Source organism: Phascolarctos cinereus, unplaced genomic scaffold, assembly GCF_003287225.1.
Source record: "Phascolarctos cinereus isolate Bilbo 61053 unplaced genomic scaffold, phaCin_HiC Scaffold_726;HRSCAF=1367, whole genome shotgun sequence".
NCBI lineage: Eukaryota > Metazoa > Chordata > Mammalia > Diprotodontia > Phascolarctidae > Phascolarctos > Phascolarctos cinereus.
The window spans coordinates 114,649,952-114,668,724 of record NW_027556098.1 but is presented as its reverse complement, the minus strand read 5'-3'; the positions used below and the strand labels follow the sequence as shown (position 1 = coordinate 114,668,724).

The 18,773-nt window shown below is 38.6% G+C and overlaps 1 protein-coding gene across 1 annotated transcript in view; it reads left to right on the top strand.

The window, feature by feature from the left end:
* Positions 1–3,387: 3,387 nt before the first annotated feature.
* Positions 3,388–18,773, top strand: part of DTX3L (deltex E3 ubiquitin ligase 3L) — a 41,731-nt gene continuing 26,345 nt past the window's right edge. The window contains 3 exon segments of the mRNA XM_078146734.1: positions 3,388–3,634; positions 10,164–10,384; positions 16,373–16,590. Of these exon segments, the coding sequence (XP_078002860.1) occupies positions 16,526–16,590 (65 nt within the window). The 5' untranslated portion in view covers positions 3,388–3,634; positions 10,164–10,384; positions 16,373–16,525.

Sequence of the window (18,773 nt, the reverse complement as noted above, 5' to 3'; positions counted from 1 at the left end):
TTTTATTTTGCTAAATTATATGCCAACATAATCAATAACTTAGATGAAATGAATATCTGCAAAAACATGAAATACCCAGATCAATACAATAGTGAATAGATTGTTTAACAATCCAGTTGCATGAAAGAAATGCTTGAAGTTATCAATGGGCTCCCAAGGAAAAATAAGCTCAAGGTCACATGGATTTCTAAGTTAATTCTATTCAAAAAGAATTATTTCCAAAATTATGTAAACTGTTTACAAAGGCAGGAAATGAAGGAATATTACTAAATTCTATTTATCATACAAATATGCTAGGGAGAGACAAAGTAGAGGGGAAAAAACCTGTAGACTGATATCTTTAATGAATATAGATGTAAATATTAAATGAAACACTAGCAAAAAGACTACAGCTGCATATTAAACAGATGCCAAGATGGCAAAATAGAAGGGAGGGAAGTAGCCCAACTTTTCCCTCCACTACATTATTTAGCCCTCTACTGTCACATGATTCAATCCTGGCCATAGAGGCTGAAACTCTGTCACTCCCTTCCTTGGAGGTCAGTAGGATTTGGGCTCAGCCCCCTGGGAAGAAGGAAAGAACCTCAGTGAAGTTGCTTCCACCCTGGTCCCCTTAAGGAGAGATCAGAACACAACCTTCATGCAAGGAGCCAGACTCAGGAAGAAGACCTTACTGGCTCTGTGGGTCTGACCCCATTCCTGGAGGGTATCAAGGTAGCATTGACCCCATCCAGATTCTCATCTTTAACTCACCCCCAGCCAAGAAGCAGTGGTTTGGCAGCTGATCACAACTGGAGAGGAAGTGATTTGGAACTCCCAGGTGAGGAGTGCAGTCCCAGGATGGTCTCTGGAGGAGTGGACTTGACCCCCAGGTGAAAAGTAGGGCTTAGGTGCAGGAACTCTGATCCCAATCCCTGGTGTGTGGGGGATCTGACATTTGTCTCTTAAGTGTGGAGGGAGGGCTCAAAGTGGTCTGACTCTGAAGAATGAGTAAGCAGTAAAAGATAAAAAGCTGTTATGATGCCAGACATCTGCAAGACATAAACCTAGAAGAAGAGAATAATTCCAAAACACTTATAAACAAATCCTCAAAGAAAAACACAACTTTGCCATGAGATAAATTAGAATTTCTGGGAGGAATGCTAGAAGAGATTCCAAATGAAATGAGAATAATAAAAGAAAGAACTAGAAAATGAATGAGAGCTATGGAGGAAAGTCTTGGAATAAAAAGTAATAGCTTATCACAACAGATAAAAATAACTTACCCAAGCAACAGATTCCCTGAAAATTAGAATGAAACAAACAGAAGTTATTGACTCTCTGAGATAAGAAATACTAAAACAAAGTCCAAAGATAAGAAAAAATGAAAATGTAAGTTTCCTCATATATACATATATGCATATACACAAAAACACAATATGCATATATCCATGTATACATATACCTATACAGAAATGTATACATATACATTGCACATGTGATACATGTATAACATAGTATATACATATATCTATCTGTATGTGGTGTGTTTGTATACATATGTATATGTATATATATGAACCAATATGGAAAGTACATCAAGCAGAGAAAATTTAAGAGTTATTGGACTTATATGAAAGCTAGACAGCTAGGTGGTACAGTGATTACAGCACTGGGTCTAGAGTCGGGAAGATCTGGGATCAAATATTGACTCAACACATACTCCCCTGGGCAAATTACTTAACCTCTTTCTGCCTCAATTTCCTCATCTGTGAAATGGCAATAATAAATGCACCTACCTACCAGAGTTGTGAGAATAAATAGAGATAATATTTATTAGGTACTTTGCAAACCTGAAAGCACTATATAAATGCTAAATATTATTTTTAACAGACTTTTCTAAGGGTTGGTAGATATATCCTTTTCATTTTGACCAGATGAGAGTGAAAAGAAGCTTTAGTTTCCATTTATTCTTACATATATGCACCCTCCCCATAGCCCCCTAAAAAGTACTCAGGCCCAGCATACAGACCAAGTGTTATATAGTAGTTGAAGAAGTTGTGTCTGATTCTTTATGATCCCATTTGAGTTTTGTTTTGCAAAAAAACTGCAGTGGTTTGTCATTTCCTTCTCTAGCTCATTTTACAGATGAGGAAACTGAGGCAAACGAGGTTAAATAACTTGCCCAGTGCCATACAGTTACCAAGCCTATGAGGCCAGATTTGAATTTCCTGGCTCCAGGCCCCGTGTGTTGTGCCACCTAACTGTCCTATTGTGGAATAGAAAGAGGCCTAAAACCTGGGGTGTGCTGCCAGAAAACCACAACAAACTTTTAAGTTTCCCTGTATTATTAACATTTTCTCCATCACTTTCTTAAGTCTAGGCAACCAAGTAAGCAAAAAAGAAAAAACATTCTCTTTTGTAGTGTTTGCCAATTTTAATACTCACTGGAAATTAAGTCACTTCTCTGAGCAGTTCTGACTCTCTCCACCACATTACTGGTTTTGAATACTGATTGTGTTCCTTAATCCTTTCCGGACTTTGAATGAGTCACTTAACCTATATGGAGGACTCAGTTTCCTCCTTTGTAAATTAGGGTGTTGGACTTAACCTTTTTTTCTTTCATGTAATTCTTTGACAGACTGTTAAAACCTATGGATTCCTCAGAATAAGGTTTTTACATACATAAAATGAAATACAAAGGAGGCCAATTATATTGAAATACAGTTACCAAAAAAGTTTTTTTTTCCAAAAAACCCAAATTCTTAGACCCCAGGGAAATTTATTTACGAAACCAGTCTGTGGACACCAGGTTAAGAACACTTAGAATAGATGACCTCGAAGTTCGCTTCCAGTTTTTCAATTTAAGTAAGATCCGATGAACCTCAAGGCTTTGAGATGAAAGATTATCTGGGTCCCTGTAATTTTGACGTCATGCGAAGGGTAACTATTCCCTAACTAGTAAGGAATTCAGAATATTCAAGTGTGCACTGAAGACACCTGGAAGTCTTTTTAAGAGGGAGAAAAAAAATACATCGGTGCTTTTCCTCGCTTCAAGCTTTTTTGGGAAATGTTACAGCCCTACTCTGACTCACTCCCACCCCCGCCGCCCCCAAAATATAATGGGACCTGGCATGAGCTCCCAAGCTGCCTTCCTGTGTGTCACCCGAGGTGAAAGAGCTAGAATCCCCAAGCAGACATGGGGTCTAGGGATGGTCTAAGCCTGGCAGTTCTCTTTTCTCTCACCACACCAACAGCTCCTGGTTCCCTGAGGCTAGGAAAAGGGAAGGCTTTTGGGGAAGAGAAACTGAAAGTTTGCAGGCTCTGAAGAAAGGTGGGGGTAGGGAGCTGAAAGAGTCATTTCCCCTCCGCTCTCTTTGCGCCTTAGTTACCCCTTCCTAGTCCTGAACAAACAAACTTGGAGCATCCCTGACTCCTCGGCTCCTGAATCATGACCCTGCTTGGATTGCCACTGGAGACTCTGTCCACCTCGCGCCGTACCAGGTCCTGGTCCGTGTGTCTGAGAGCTGCTCTGGCCTGGAGAAGAAGCTGCAAAAGTATTTCCAGAGCCGGCGAAAGTCCGGGGGAGGCGAGTGCACGGTCAAAGCCGGCCCAACCAAAGACACTTTCTGGGTAGAGTTTTTGGAAAGAGAAGGTGAGCAGAAAGGGACTGGGGGAGTCGCTGGACAGAGACCAGCGTGGGAGGAAAAGCTGCGCTGGGAGACGGGGTGACCTGGGAGAGGGCACCAAAGTGAAGCCCACTCTGAGCCAGGAGAAAGGGCACTGGGAAACAGGGCTTGGGTTAATAATAATAATAGCCCGCACTTATATAAAGCCTACTATGCGCTGAGCAATGTGCTAAACTTACAAATATTACCTCATTTAATCCTCACAGCAACCCTTGTGAGGTGGGTGATATTATTATCCCCATTTTACAGTTAAGAAAACTGAGGCAGGCAGAGATTGAGTGACTAACTCAGGATCACACTGGTAGCAAGTGTCTGAGGCCAAATTTAAACTCAGGTCTTCCTGACTCCAGGCCTAAAGCTCTGTCACCTAAGAAAGGCTATCACTCTTTGCAGGTGATATAATGCTATACTTAGAGAATCCTAGACAATCAACTGAAAAAACTACTTGAAATAATTAACAACTTTGGCAAAGTTGCAGGATATAAAATAAACCCACATCAATCATTGGCATTTCTATATATTACTAACAAAGCTCAGCAGCAAGAGACAGAAAGAGAAATTCCGCTTAAAGTACCTGTAGATCATATAAAATATTTGGGCATCTACCTGCCAAGACAAATCCAGGATCTATATGAACACAATTACACAACACTTTTCACACAAATAAAGTCTCTAAGCCAAGCTAATAAAATAAAAATAATAATTCAACCCAAATTAATTTACTTATTCAGTGCCATACCAATCAAACTACCAAAAATCATTTTATAGAGCTAGAAAAAATAATAAATTCACCTGGAAGAACAAAAGGTCCACCATATCAAAGGAATTAAATGAAAAGAAACACAAGGGAAGGTGGCCTAGCCACATCTGTTGTAAACTGTATTATAAAGCAGCACCAAAACTACTCGGTACTGACTAAGAGATGGAATGGTGCATCGGTGGAATAGGTTAGGTACACAAGACTCAGTAGTCAATGACTATAGTAATCTACTATTTGATAAACCCAAAGACTCCAGCTTCTGGGATAAGCACTCACTATTTGACAAAAACTGCTGGGAAAACTGGAAAATAGTATGACAAAAGCTAGTCATAGACCAATGTCTTATGCTGAATACCATGATAAGGTCAAAATGGGTACATGAGTTAGTCATAAAGGGTGATACTATAAGCAAATTAGGAGAGCAAGGAATAGTTTACCTGTCAGATCTATGGAGAATGGAAGAATTTATGACCAAACAAGAGACAGAGAACATTATAAAATACAAAATGGATAATTTTGATTACATTAAATTTTTCAAAAAAATTTGTACAAAGCCAATGCAACCAAGATTAGAAGAGAAACAGAAAGCTGGGCAACAATTTTTATAGCCAATGTCTCTGATAAAGGCCTAATTTCTAAAATATATAGAGAACTGAGTCAAGTTTATAAGAATGCAAATCATTCTCCAAATGATAAATGGTCAAAAGATATGAACAGGCATTTTTCAGATGAAAAAATGAAAGTCATATGAAAAAATGCTCTAAATCACTATTGACTAGAGAAATGCAAATTAAAACAACTTTAAGGTACCATATCACACCTATCAGATTGGCTAACATGACAAAACAGGAAAATGATAAATGTTGGAGAAGATGTGGGAAAATTGGAACACTAATGCATTGTTGGTAGAGTTATGAACTGACCCAACCATTCTGGAAGACAATTTGGAACTATTCCCAAAGGGCTATAAAACTGCATACCCTTTGATCCAGCAATACCGCTACTAGGTTTGTATGGCAAAGAGATCATAAAAGGACCGACATGTACACAAATATTTATAGCAGCTCTTTTTGTGGTGGCCAAGAATTAGAAATTGAGGGCATGCCCATCAACTGGGGAATGGCTGAACAAGTTGTGGTATATGAATGTAATGGAATACTATTGTGCTATAAGAAATGATGAGCAGGCTGACTTCAGAAAAACCTGGAAAGACTTACATGAACTGATGCTGAGTGAGGTGAGCAGAACCAGGAGAATATTGTACACAGTAACAGCAACTTTATGCGATGACCAACTTTGATAGACTTAGCTCTTCTCAGCAATGCAATGATCTAAGACAATTCCAAGACTTCATGATAGAAAATACTATCGATATCCAGAAAAAGAACTATTGAGTCTGAATGTAAATTGAAGCATACTATCTTCTCTCTCTCTTTTTTCTTTCTCATGGTTTTTCCCTTTTGTTCTGACTCTTCTTTTACAATATGACTCGTGTGAAAATATGTTTAATATGATTGTACATGTACAGCCTATTTCAAATTGCATGCTATCTTGGGGAGGGGGTAGAAGAGGGAAGGGGGAAAATTTAGAAACCAAAAACCTATAAAATTAAATGTTGAAAACTGAAAAAGTAAAAAAGAAATAAGAGGAAAAAAAGGCACGAACTGTCCGGTTCCTCTTCATTCTTGACTCCTTCCCATTCATTCCCTTCCCCCTTGCCAGAGTCCACACTGTGCTACTGGAGTAGAGTTGGGTAACTTTCTGTCATTAGAAGGGCAGCAAAGCCTTTAGGGCTGGAAAGGACATTCAGCTGAGCCTCCCCATTTTAAAGATGAGGAAACTCAAGAGGCCCCAAGAAATTAACTAGGTGGCAGAGTAAATAGATCTTTGGACCTGCAATCAGGAAGGCCTGATCAAAAGAAAACTCTGAATACTAATTTCAAGATATCACAAATGAAAACTACGCAAATGTATTAGAATGAGAGGGAAAAGTGAAGATAGAAAGATCTCACTTCTAACTTCCTGAAGGGAACACAGATATGAAAAATCAGAGAAATGTTAGAACCCAAGTCCAGAACTCCCACATTAAATATCCATAAAACAGTAGATAAAGTACAAGGAACCGCAGTCAGGATCACACAAGATCTTGAAGATTCTACCATAAATGAGAACTCTTAGACTGCAATATTTCAAAAGGCAAAAGAGATAGACTTGCAACCAACAATAATTTACCCTCAAAAACTGATTATAATTGTACACAAGAAAAAGTGCATTTTTAATCAAAAAGAAAACTTTCAAGCATTTCTGATGAGAGGACCAGAGCTGAGTAGGATCTTTGAAATACAAACATATGAATTCAGAGAAACTTAGAAAGGTAAATTTATTTGAGCAATTGGAAGGAGCTATATGATGATGTAGTGCTAGTATTCTAAAAGGGGGAGAAATAATTGTCCTTTTAGAACCTCAGTGCCTTAGAAGAGTATTGAGGGAGGTAAGTAAGAAAAATAGAGGATCTAAAGTTAGATTGGTTTCATTCTGAATGTTCTAATAGAGGAAAGAGAAGGAAGAGTAAAAGGAATAGACTAGTATAGAAAGGAAGAAGAGAGTGGATTTTTCCCCAAAATTGAGGTGAGAATAATATAGGAATATAGAGAGAGAGGTAGGAGGCATGGGCATCAAATCCACTTTATTCTTATCTGAAACAAATAAAAGGGTTGAACACATGCATATGTATACACAAAGAATTAGGTGTTGATATATGTCAAACTCAACAAACTTTCTGATCATGAATGTGAAGGGAAAAAGAAGTGGAAAAAGAAAAGCAAAGAACTAGAATCTAAGAGAATGACCATCAATTAAGCAACAACTAAACAAATTATGCCATGTGAATAAAATGGAATATTAATTGTATTCTAAGAAATAATGAAAGAGATGATTTCAGAGGATTTGAGAATGAACTGATACAGAAGGAACTAAGTAGAATCATAACGTTATTCAAGGACAGCAACATTATAAAGAAAAACAATTTTGAAAGACTTAAGAATTCTGATGTATGCGATGATCAACCACATTCCCAAAGGACATATGGTGTAGATACTAATTACCTTCTGAGAGAGAGGTGATATTCTCGAGGTGCAGAAAGAGATATATATTTTTGGATATGGCCATTCAGTAGATTAATTTTTCTTGGCAATGCCTTTTCCAAGAATTTTTTCTTATCATTTCTGTTGGTTTTTTTTTAGAGAGGGTGGAGTTAAAAATCATGGTTAAAAAAAAAGCTGCTTTGTACCAATTTTTAATTACACAGAAATGAATGGAAGAAAGTCCAGAAGCTAGCAGAGATAAAGAGCATGCCAATTTTGGAAATTATGAGTGGAATTCAATATATACTTAAAAATAAAAGATACAAAATGTAGACTCACTGTTTCATGTACAATCTTTTTTTTTGGCATATGAAGGTAAATGAGCTGGTTTTGATATTAATTTCAAAATAAATAAATTTCTTTAAAGTCTTTAGATAAAGTGAAATAATGCTAGACTTATTATGTCCTGTGGGTCCTCTCTAAAAGAATATATATTAAAAAAAAAAAAAGGAATGAAGGAGCACTAGTGAGTGTTGAAAGGACAGTTGGTGGTGCAGTAGTTAGAACACTGGTCTTGGAATCCAAATCTGGCCTCAGGCGCTTATTAGCTGTGTGACTCTGGGCAAGTCCCTGTGGCCTAAATTCCTCATCTGTAAAATAATCTGGAGAAGGAAATGAAGATCATTGCATTATCTTTGCCATAGAATCCCCAAATGGGGTCACAGAGATTCAGATAGAACTGAACAACAACAATGAGTTTTGAACCAGGAGAAAGCCAAACCCTTGCAGTAGATATGCCTGTGGGAAAGGAGAGGCCTTGGCCTATGCCTAGGTCAACTTCTATTCACTCTCCCTCCTCCTTAGCCAGTGAAAGAACTTTGAAGGGACAGATCGATCTTGGTCTTCCCATCTTCCCATTTGTGTCCTGGAGGCCTCTATCCCTGAGTTAGTCTGCATTGGGAACCAAAGACAAATTAGACATAGATTCCTGGCTTTGCAAGAGATCCCAGCAAAGGACTACGTCATGCATAAGGGGGGTTTCTGAAGCATCTGATGGTGCTCAAGGACTTCCAGAAACCAAGGGTTACAAGTTACCCCCTTACCACACATGATTGTCACTAATATTGTACCTGTTTCCCCTAGACTCTGTATGTAATTGTGGGGCAGTGTGTCACATCCTTCTATGGCTGCGGGGAGGATGTTTTCTACCAGATGTTCTTATTGTGCCACTGTAGTAAATAACTCTTAAGTCTGGCTAACTAGAATGATTCTCAATTGATCATCTTATAGGGAAATACATGAGTGGAGACCATGGGCTGATGGTATTAGAGATTTAACCCCAAAACCTCCTTAGCAGTACCCCTAGAAGCTGGAAAGGGAAGATGCAGCCTTCCTCTGGGACCTGAGACTCATTTTTGATGGAAGAAGTTTGGATAAGTATCCTCAGAGCTTATATGGAATATTTATGTATGCCTGGAACATTCTCAACTATTGGTAAAAAAGAAAGAAAGAAAAAGAAAGAAAAAAAGAAAGAAAGAAAGAAAGAAAGAAAGAAAGAAAGAAAGAAAGAAAGAAAGAAAGAAAGAAGAAGAAAGAAAGGAAGAAAGAAAAGAAAAGAAAAGAAAAAAAGAAAAGAAAAGAAAAGAAAAGAAATAAGTAAAATAAAGTAAAAATGCAAAACTAAAAGCTGCTCCAGGGAGGGTTTGGTAGTCCTTGGAAAAGGATGATAGATTTCTGCTTTGAGCAAAACAGCTTATTTGTTCTGTGGCATTATTTACAGTGAAAACATTTTGTTAAATTTTATGAAACACAGACTTGACGGTAAACAAAGTTAAACATTTACTTACATATGCTTCCCAACCCTATCTGAATTATTTTACTCAAATAAGCCTATGTTGGCTGTATTATTCAAATCTCATCCCAGTTTGCATCTGTATCAAAGAGAATCCAGAAAAGGTTTCAGTGAGAAGCAGCATGTCACATTGAAAAGAGTGTTGGCTTTGGCATCTAATGGCTCTGCCACTTACTGTGCCCCTTGGGCAAGGCACTTGCCTTTCAGTTTCCTCCTCTGTAAAGTGAGTGGATTGGACCAGATGATCTCTGTCTCTTTCAGCCTTAAATCTATAATCTTACGGAGGGCACGCAAGGTTCCACCTTTGCTCTCTTTCTCTCTACTTTCTTATAACTCTTTCATGGGAGATAAAAACATAGTCTAAGAGTATTAACCCCAAATGTGCCCTTTGTATGGCCTCTTTTGACCCATCCTGAAAGTTAAAACCTCCATTTCTTTTTCATACCTGCAGCGTCTTGAATTCTATTCCTTTATCTCTTCCAAAGACATGTCCTATAACCTGTTCTTCTCTTGTAATTACTTCCTATTGCAGGGCAAATTAAATAATCTCTTCTAGAGCTTCTCTGTAGAACCCTGCATCTCCCTTGTCACTGCCTTCCTGCATTCCAAGATTCAGACAGACACTAAGACCAAGGTCAGTTTGGGGGAGGGGGAACAGAGCACAGATCCCTGCCAGCTCTGAAAGTCTAATCCCATGTTTGAGGGAGTCTTTGGTTTTCTAGTAAATTCTCATATTAAATTTTGAAGGAAGCTTGTTCTGAAGCTTTATCATGTATCTTTCATTTTTCTGTTTCTCTAAGCCAAGGAAAGAGTGATAGCAAAGAGAGACCACACCTTGGAGGTTGGTACTACATCACCTGTGAAAGTCTTCCTAGAAGCAAATGAAACCTCAGAAGAGAAGAACACTTTGGAGATAAGCCAGCTTTCCTCCCAGACTCAGTCACTCCCAAAGGAATTTCTAGATGAGAAGCATCCAGAAGAAGGAGGTGCTCCTGGCTCCTCTGATTCCTTCATTCAAAAGGTGAGAGGGAAGGGAAGAGGGTGATCAAAGAGGCCTTTCCCATTCACCATGCCTAGAAATGTCCTTCCGTCTTTATACTGACATTCATATTATAAGAAATTTGTGTTAACTTACATAATTTACACAAATTTCTCTCCTTTTCCTTCCCTGCCCTGTCCTTTGTCCTCTCCTCTCCTCTTCCCCAACTTCCTCCTCCCAATCTAGTAAGCATGCATATTTTAGGTTGTAGGTTCTCAGAAGTGGGAGATAAGAGTGAAATAATAACAATGTGAACTTTTGGATGCATCTGTCAATTTTGCTGAACTATTTCCCCCCATTTGTCATAAGGGATTACTGTCTAACTAGGGCAGAAGGGAGGGAGATATTGGGAAATCAAATGATGTAAAACAAAAAGGTTACCACTAAATTTATTTTCAGTTTAAAAAAAAAGGTTGTAGCCACGAAAAGGGCATGGTCACAGGGCTTGGGTTCAAATCCTGCCCCTAGCATCTGCTACCTCTGGACCTTACCTTATCTGTCCCCCAGTTTTATCATCTATAGAATGAGAGAGCCGGGCTAGATAACCTGCAAGGTGTTTTCCTGTTCTGAATTTGTGATCTTATGATCTTGTATAATACCTGTAGGTATTGCAGCAGGGTGCTTTTTGTCATGATAAACCTGCAAAGCTTCCAGTGATCACTATATACTCTTCCTTACCACCTGTATGCCCGCATACATGTCATAATGAATCTCAGTCGTGCCAAATGAACTGTAACCTGGAAGTAAAGAAGTCTGGTAAGAGGTTGTCATTGCTCCATCTGGCTGATTCCCTTTCATGATACCATAGAAAATCTGGCATACATAAGGCACACAGTATTCTAAATCTTAGAATTTTTCTAGCTGTAGTGAATGGCATATAGATCTTGGTGTCAGTTCAATGGTCAAGAGTTGGCTTCAAGAGTCAAAGCCTGGCTCAGGTACTTACTGGCCGTGAGACCTCATAATAGCCAGTATTTACATAGCAGTTTGAGGTTTGCAAAGCCCTTCATGTGTTATCTCATTTTATCTTCAGGACAACACTGTGAGGTTGGTATTCTTATTACTCCCAGTTTACAGGTGAGAAAAATGAGGCCAAGGAGATTGAGAGGTTTGTTCAGGATCATACAGTTAAGTATCTGAGGCTGAATTTGGACTCAGGTCTTTCTGCCCCCAATTCCTGTATTCTAGTCACTATGCCTCAGTTTCTTCAACTATAAAACGGGGACAATAATAGCACCTAGTCCACTGGGTTGCTGTGAGTGACAAATGAGATAACATGTAAAGTGTCTTGCAAACATTAAAGTGCTAGATAAATGCTAGCATCATCATCATCATCATCATCATCATCATCATCATCATCATTTCTCAGATGAAAGGACCAAGGTTTAGAGAGTTGAAGTCACTGCTCTAAGGCATGTAGCTGATTGGTAGCAGAACCTAGCCTAGTGCTTAGCCTCCTGATTCTTGGACCATTGTGCTCTCCACTACCAACACCCTTACCACTTTACCTAATCTCCATGTCTCATATGCTGTGCATTATCATTAGTATAGCTATCAAGGAATGTAAGATGTAAGCAGAACCCACGATGAACCACAAAGTCAAGTCAGTTTCTTTTCAGTGCTGACAGTGGGAGGAGTCAATGATAGGAGTTGTTATGGCTCTAATTTTGTAATATCTAGGTGTCTTAAAAAGAGCAGAACCTTTAGTAGCCGTGTGATTTTATTTGGTCTTTGTAAATTTCAGACATTTCTCCATGTGGAGGCCTACTTGAACTTCAACCTTTCCAAAAACAAAGGGAGAAAATTATTAACCTCTGCCCAAATCTCAAAATAGAAGGAGGCTGTGATGGATTTGAAAATCATTGGCGACTACCACGACATTGAAAAAAGTCATCGATTCTTAAGTGAGGGATGTTGGAAAATGACAAAAAGGAAGATTTTCCCCACTGCACCTCAGCAACAGGAGTCAAGAAAATCATGCCAAATGACTGGGACAGTCGTATTCTTCACTCAAACCCAACACGCAGAACAGAAGAGGCAGACTTTATCTCAGTTCCTTCACATTTGTATGAATATTTTAAATATTTCTTTGCTGAAACTTTGAACAGAATAGAAAAAGAGCACAAAGTACATATCAAAAGTACTTTGGCATATCATGCTGGCAATGTCGGTTTAAATTTTGAGACAAGTAATCCTAGGGACAGAAAAGCAGCTCAAGAAGCTTTTACCACAGCATTTCAGAGGGAAATACAGAATGTGACCTCTCAGGAAGTTCATTTCACAGATGATAAGCTGGCACTTGAAGTCCAGAGAACACTGACCAACGTGTTTAAAAACCTCCATGTGAGAGCAGAAGGAAAAGTCTTGATTCTCCAGGGAGACCCCAAGGTTATTTTAGAAGCTAAAGGTTTCATTGCAGCAAACTTCTCCCACAAACAGCCTGTGAAAATAATGGTTTCCCAAAACATGATGAAGAATGGAATTGAGGTCAATACTGCTCAGTTGGATCTTCTGCGCCAAGAAATCACGGAAATAGAGAAAAAATATGACACTGCAGCAGCAATGGCGAACAACCCCCAAACTGGGAAAACCCTCTTGTGTTTACGTCAAAAGACAGAGAGTCAGAAAAAGAGGAGAGGAAGGAAGAGGAGGAGGAGTACATCATCTGAATGGAAATTATTCATGACAAAGTAGTCCTCCCAAAGTGCAATCAAATTTTCTGTGGCCCTTGTATCAGAGAGGCCATGAAACGTAAGCCAGTGCGCCCTTTATGCCAGGCTTCTTATGGTATCGTGAAAGGGAATCAGCCAGATGGAAAAATGACTTACTCTTACTGGTCTGATTCACTTCCTGGTTATAGTTCATGTGGCACTATTGAGATTCATTATGATATGAGTGGAGGTATACAGACGGTAAGCAAGGGTTTGTGCTGATTATTAGAAGCTTTGTGCAGTCTTATCACGGCAAAAGAGAACCCAACTATGTTTATAAAGGATGAATTTGGCATGGCCTCTCTATTAGCAATTTTTGAATTATTTCATATATTGAGATGAAAAATAATAGCATTTCTATTGCCTTTTAAGGTTTGCAAGCACTTTACAAATAATATCTCATTTGATCCTCATAACAATCATGAGAAGTATGAGTTATTTTATATTTTTATATAAACCCCATTTTACAGACAAGGAAAATGAGACAAGTAAAGGTTAAGTGATTTGCCCAGAGTTACATACGCTAGTAAGGTTCTGAGGCATGATTTGAGTCCAAGTCTTCCTAACTCCAGGTTCAGCATTCTATCCAATGCATCACCTAGCTGCCAATCCAGATGCTCAGGAAGTTCACCAATGTATTTATACAGACACACACATAATTTTCAGTACCAAAAGCATGAATTAGCTCCAGATTCAGAGAAGTTGTATGACATTGTGGACAGAGAGCCAGTCTTGGAGACAAGAAGAACTGGTTTCAAGCCCCACTCTGATATATACTGGCTGTGTGACCCTGGGCAAGTCACACCACTTTTCAGTGCTCTAGGCAGCTCTTCAAGTTTATGATTTGCAGACAGTGTCCTGCCCTGCATTTTGAGAGGGCATTTCTCTGTACCTTTGAAACCTGAGACCAGTTCCTATCCCTAGATAAAGATATGGGTAGATTGGCCCAGCCATTTTTGGGGGTGCTCTAGAGTAGAAGTATGATATGGCAAGCAGAAATCAGTTCCCAGATGCAGAAGTCTGGGGTTTGAAACCTGATACCTGAAATCTCTAAGACATCTTCTGTCCACTTTTCCCTCGTGTTTTTTGAAGCTTTGCATTGGATTTCAGTATTTTGATAACTGGGGTTTTTCTTATCTTTTTAATCTATCTTTCACACTGTGTTATAAATTAATAGACAATTTTGCACAAAATATTTTTGGGATAGACCCTGCTGACGACATCAAGACTAGAAGCTGCTCCTCCCTAGTTTTCATCTCCTTACTTTCCACATTCTTGAAGGTTACTCAGGTCTCTACCTGCCTCTCCCTGAAATAGTGTTCAAGAGAGTAAGTACTCAATAAACTCCCAGTAATTCTCAGTTTCCTCTGGGATAAAATCTAAGATCTTCTGTTTGTACTTACAACCTGTCCCTTTTCTACCTTTTGAGTCATCTTTCATTTTACTCTTCCCCACAAACTCTTCAGTTCAGCAACACTCACCTCCTTGCTATTCCTAGCACGGAACACTCTATCTCTCAACTCCCCGAATTTTCACTGGCTGTCCGCAGTATCTACAATGCTCTCCCTCCTAGTCTCAGCCTCTGGCTTCCCTTGCTTCCTTCAAGTCTCAGATAAAATGCCACTTTCTTCAAGAAGCCTTTGTCTGTCTCCCTCAATGTTAGTGACTTCCCTTTGAAATTATCTCCAATTTACCCTTTTATGTCTGGTATATACATATGATGTCTCCACCATTAGAATTGAAGCTCATTGTGGCCAAGAACTGTTTTTACCTTTCTTTGCACCCTTGGGAATAATGCCTGTCTCAAAGCAAATTCTTGATAAATCTTGTCCATTTGACTTGTTATGAACAACTCCCGGTGCTTTAAGAGAAGCTTTTGAAAAGAAAGATAAGCAATGGTCAACAGACTAATGAATAAATACCTTCGGAATGGCTTACATTTCTCTTCCATCTCACTTAAGAACTCTCCCTTTGAAAGCAGCCAGTGGAGACATTTCCTGCTTCCCAACCAACACTATAGCCTGACTATGATTTAACCATACTCTGAGACAGGACCTTCTTATGAACAGAAATGACTTCTTTGATTAACTGAGTGAGCTTTAACTGGAGCTAGGTGAAATGGAGAAAACGAGTTTGTGAAAATGGGAATGGGAGAAGATGGAGGGGGTCCCAACAATCATTCTAGTGAAAGAGGTCTGATTTGCCGGAAATGGAACTTGACTCTCAGCCTGGGGTAGATCACTGAACAACTAAGTTGTCTGTCGTACTACACTATGATGTCTTTTACCTTTTCTCTCTTCCCACTCACAAATCACTTTGGACTAAGGAAATGGGATTCTTCCCATTTTACTGACAAGGAAAATGAAGCCCAGAAGGGTAATGTTATTTATCCTAAGGCCCCATCCACTATGGTTCCCCAGAGGGAGATTGGGCAATATTCCTTTGGGATGAAAAATGTGAGTTGACTCCAGGAAGTTTCAGTTTCATTTGTTCATTGATGAGGAAATCAGCCTTTAAACTTGATGAGCCCTGATGAAAGCTTTCGTTTGCCCCCTATGACCTGTGGAGCATGCACTGAGAAAATATTTAATTTGTTAGGTTGCTTTGGACAGAAAATGTTTGTTTACTTATGAATCCTCCATTTTCTTGCACTATGCTTTGTACACAGCAGGCATTTGGTAAGTGTTTGTTAAATTGAATTGAATTTTACAGGTATTTGTGCCATAGCAAGGACTTTTCACAATGAAGAGCTACCTTAAAGCAAAATGAGTAGTGGAGAGTCAGTCTCTGAGTAAGAAAGACCTGGTTCAAATTCTGCTTCTGACACCAACTGTGTGACCCTGTCAAGTCACAACCTCTTGGTGCCCCAGGCAACTTTTAAAGACAATAATCAGGGGCAGTTAGGTGACACAGTGAATGGAGCACCAGCCCAGGATTCAGGAGGACCTGAGTTCAAATCTGGCCTCAGACACATAACACTTACTAGCTGTGTGACCCTGGGCAAGTCACTTAACCCCATTGCCTAGACCCCAAAAAAAAAGGCAATAATCAGAGTAGGGAGCCTACAGATATTCTCTTGTAGAGTTAGTTTCCACCTCTCCTCCCCCCACCATAGGGCTAATATATCAATGAAAGCACAAACCTATTACTAAAAGAAAACAAAACAATTGGTCTTTGTCACGAATGCTATTTCTTTGTAGAGAAGTTTATAGATTTGCACATTTTTCCTTCTTGATATTTGTTTGACTTCTCCATGCAGGAATATCATTCTAACCCAGGAAAGTGCCATGAAGGAACAAGCCAGGTGGCATATTTGCCAAATAATAAAGAAGGACGGCGAGTTTTGAGTCTCCTCCAAAGAGCTTTTGACCAAAAGTTGATTTTCACAATAAGACAGTCTCAGACATTAGAAATGAAGGATGTGATCACTTGGAATGATATACACCATAAAACTCAACCATTTGGTGGACCAGAAAAGTAAGGAATATTTCCCTTTTTTTAAATTTTAAGATTTATTGATTCTCTTTATTTTTACATGATATTCACTTACCCTACCTCCTCTGTCACCAAGCAAACATTCTCTTGAAGAAAAATTTCAAAAAACATTAAACTTTAGCAAGTTAAATCTACACATTGACCAGATCTGATAGCATATCCAACATTTTGGGCTCAAATCACCCCCCAATCTCTCTAGAAAATGGAAATAGGTACATTTTTCATCTCTTCTTTAGATTTTGCTTGATCAATTTATTATAATTAATTAATGTAAATTATACAGAAATTGACAGAAAACTCACTTTAATGTTTTTTTCTGTTTTTATTGTTGCAGTTGTGTATATTCTTTTCATATTCTGCTTATTTTAATCTGCAACTCTTCATAAACATACCCCTATATTTCTCTGAATTCCTCACATATGCTTTTTTCTCATAGAGTAATAATATTTCATTCCAGTTGGAGACATTTCCTTTTGAATTCTACTGGTTTCTAAAGCAAATACAGAAATTGTGAAACTTACCAGGTTAATGGTCTGGGATAGAAACTTTTTTTTTTAACCACAGTGGGATTAGAATTGTAGTGTCTTCCTGAGACAAAAGTAAAATCTCAGAGAGTTCTTTCAGAGATAATTACAATAAAACAATGATTTCATACATTATAGAATCGGACAAAGTGTCACTTATTTCTCCGAAAGACTGCTGTGACCAGACGCAAAGAGTAGTATTAAATGGGTCCATTTTACTTAGTGGCATGTCATAGGGATGTGTTCCTGGTTCTGTCCTCTTTAATATTTTTACCAATGAATGGGATATAGGAATAGAAGACATGGTTATCAGATTTTCAGATGACACAAAACTTAGAGAGATAATTAATATGTGGGATGACAATAGCTGCATGGAACAGTGGCACTAGCTTTGGAGTCAGGGTATCTGGCTTTGTATCCTACCCCTATCAATTACTATCTGGGTTTCCTTGGGGAAGGCACTTAAGCTCTCTAGGCCTTACTTTTCTCTCTTGTAAATTGAAGGAATTGGACTAGATGCCTTCCCAGGTTTCTTTCAGCTCTTCATCTATGACCCTTTAGTAGGATCCCAAATCTTATGGAAGGCCTAGAGGCTTGGGCCAAATATTTATAAAGGTGAAATTTAGTAGAGAAAAATGTAGTCCTAATATGGGTTCCAAAAAATCAACTTCAGAATTATGAGATGAAATGAATGACTAGAAAAAGCTACACAGTGACTTACATAGAAAGGTGTTTTGTGTGACTACACATGTATAACCTATGTCAAATTGCTGCTTTCTCAGTAGGGGTAGGGAAAATAGGGAGGGAGAGGATTCCGGACTCAAATTTTGAAAAAAAGAATGTCAAATTATTTTACACGCACTTGAGAAAAAATAAAATATTTTAAAAAGTGAAAAAAAAGATATGCAAGCCCAATATTGGTCAGTAACGAAATATTATAGTCAAGAAATCTAATACAGTCTTACACTATATTAACAGAGACATAGTGTCCAAGACAAAAAAGACAAGGATGGCTATATAGTGACCTCTTCAAACTACTTCTGGTGTATTGTCTTTAATTCTGGGTACATCATTTCTGGAAGGACATGGATAAGATATAGCGCATCCAAGGAGAGCAATGAGGTTGATCAAAAGGCTTCAGGTTGCTGACATATGTGGATCACATGAAAGAAAAAGAGATTCTTGACCTAAAGAAAAGAGGCTGTGGGGAGGAAGGATGAGATAGCTGTCTTCAGGTGTTTGAAGGATTATCATTTAAAGAGGGAGTTTCTGATGCTCAAAATCTTTATCCCTTTGCAGCTTTGGTTACCCCAATCCCAACTATCTGGAACGAGTCAAGCTGGAACTGAAGGCAAAAGGGATTGAGTAAGAGTGCTGGCTTGCAAAAGCTGCAGCTGTGGAAAGGAATCCAAGCAATCATTAAAATATATGTGTATAGGCACCATTTAGAGACAAAGAAAAGAATATGAGAAGAAATCAGATTGTTTAGGGGCGAGTGGGATGAACTGCTATCTGCTAACCTTAATTTCTTAGAGATTTTATTTTTTATTAGACAAACTGAAAGCCTGGTAGAAATGTAAACGTTGCTCTAGTAAGAACCCAGTGTATCTCTTGGTGCTTTCCTGCTTTTCTCCACTTTGC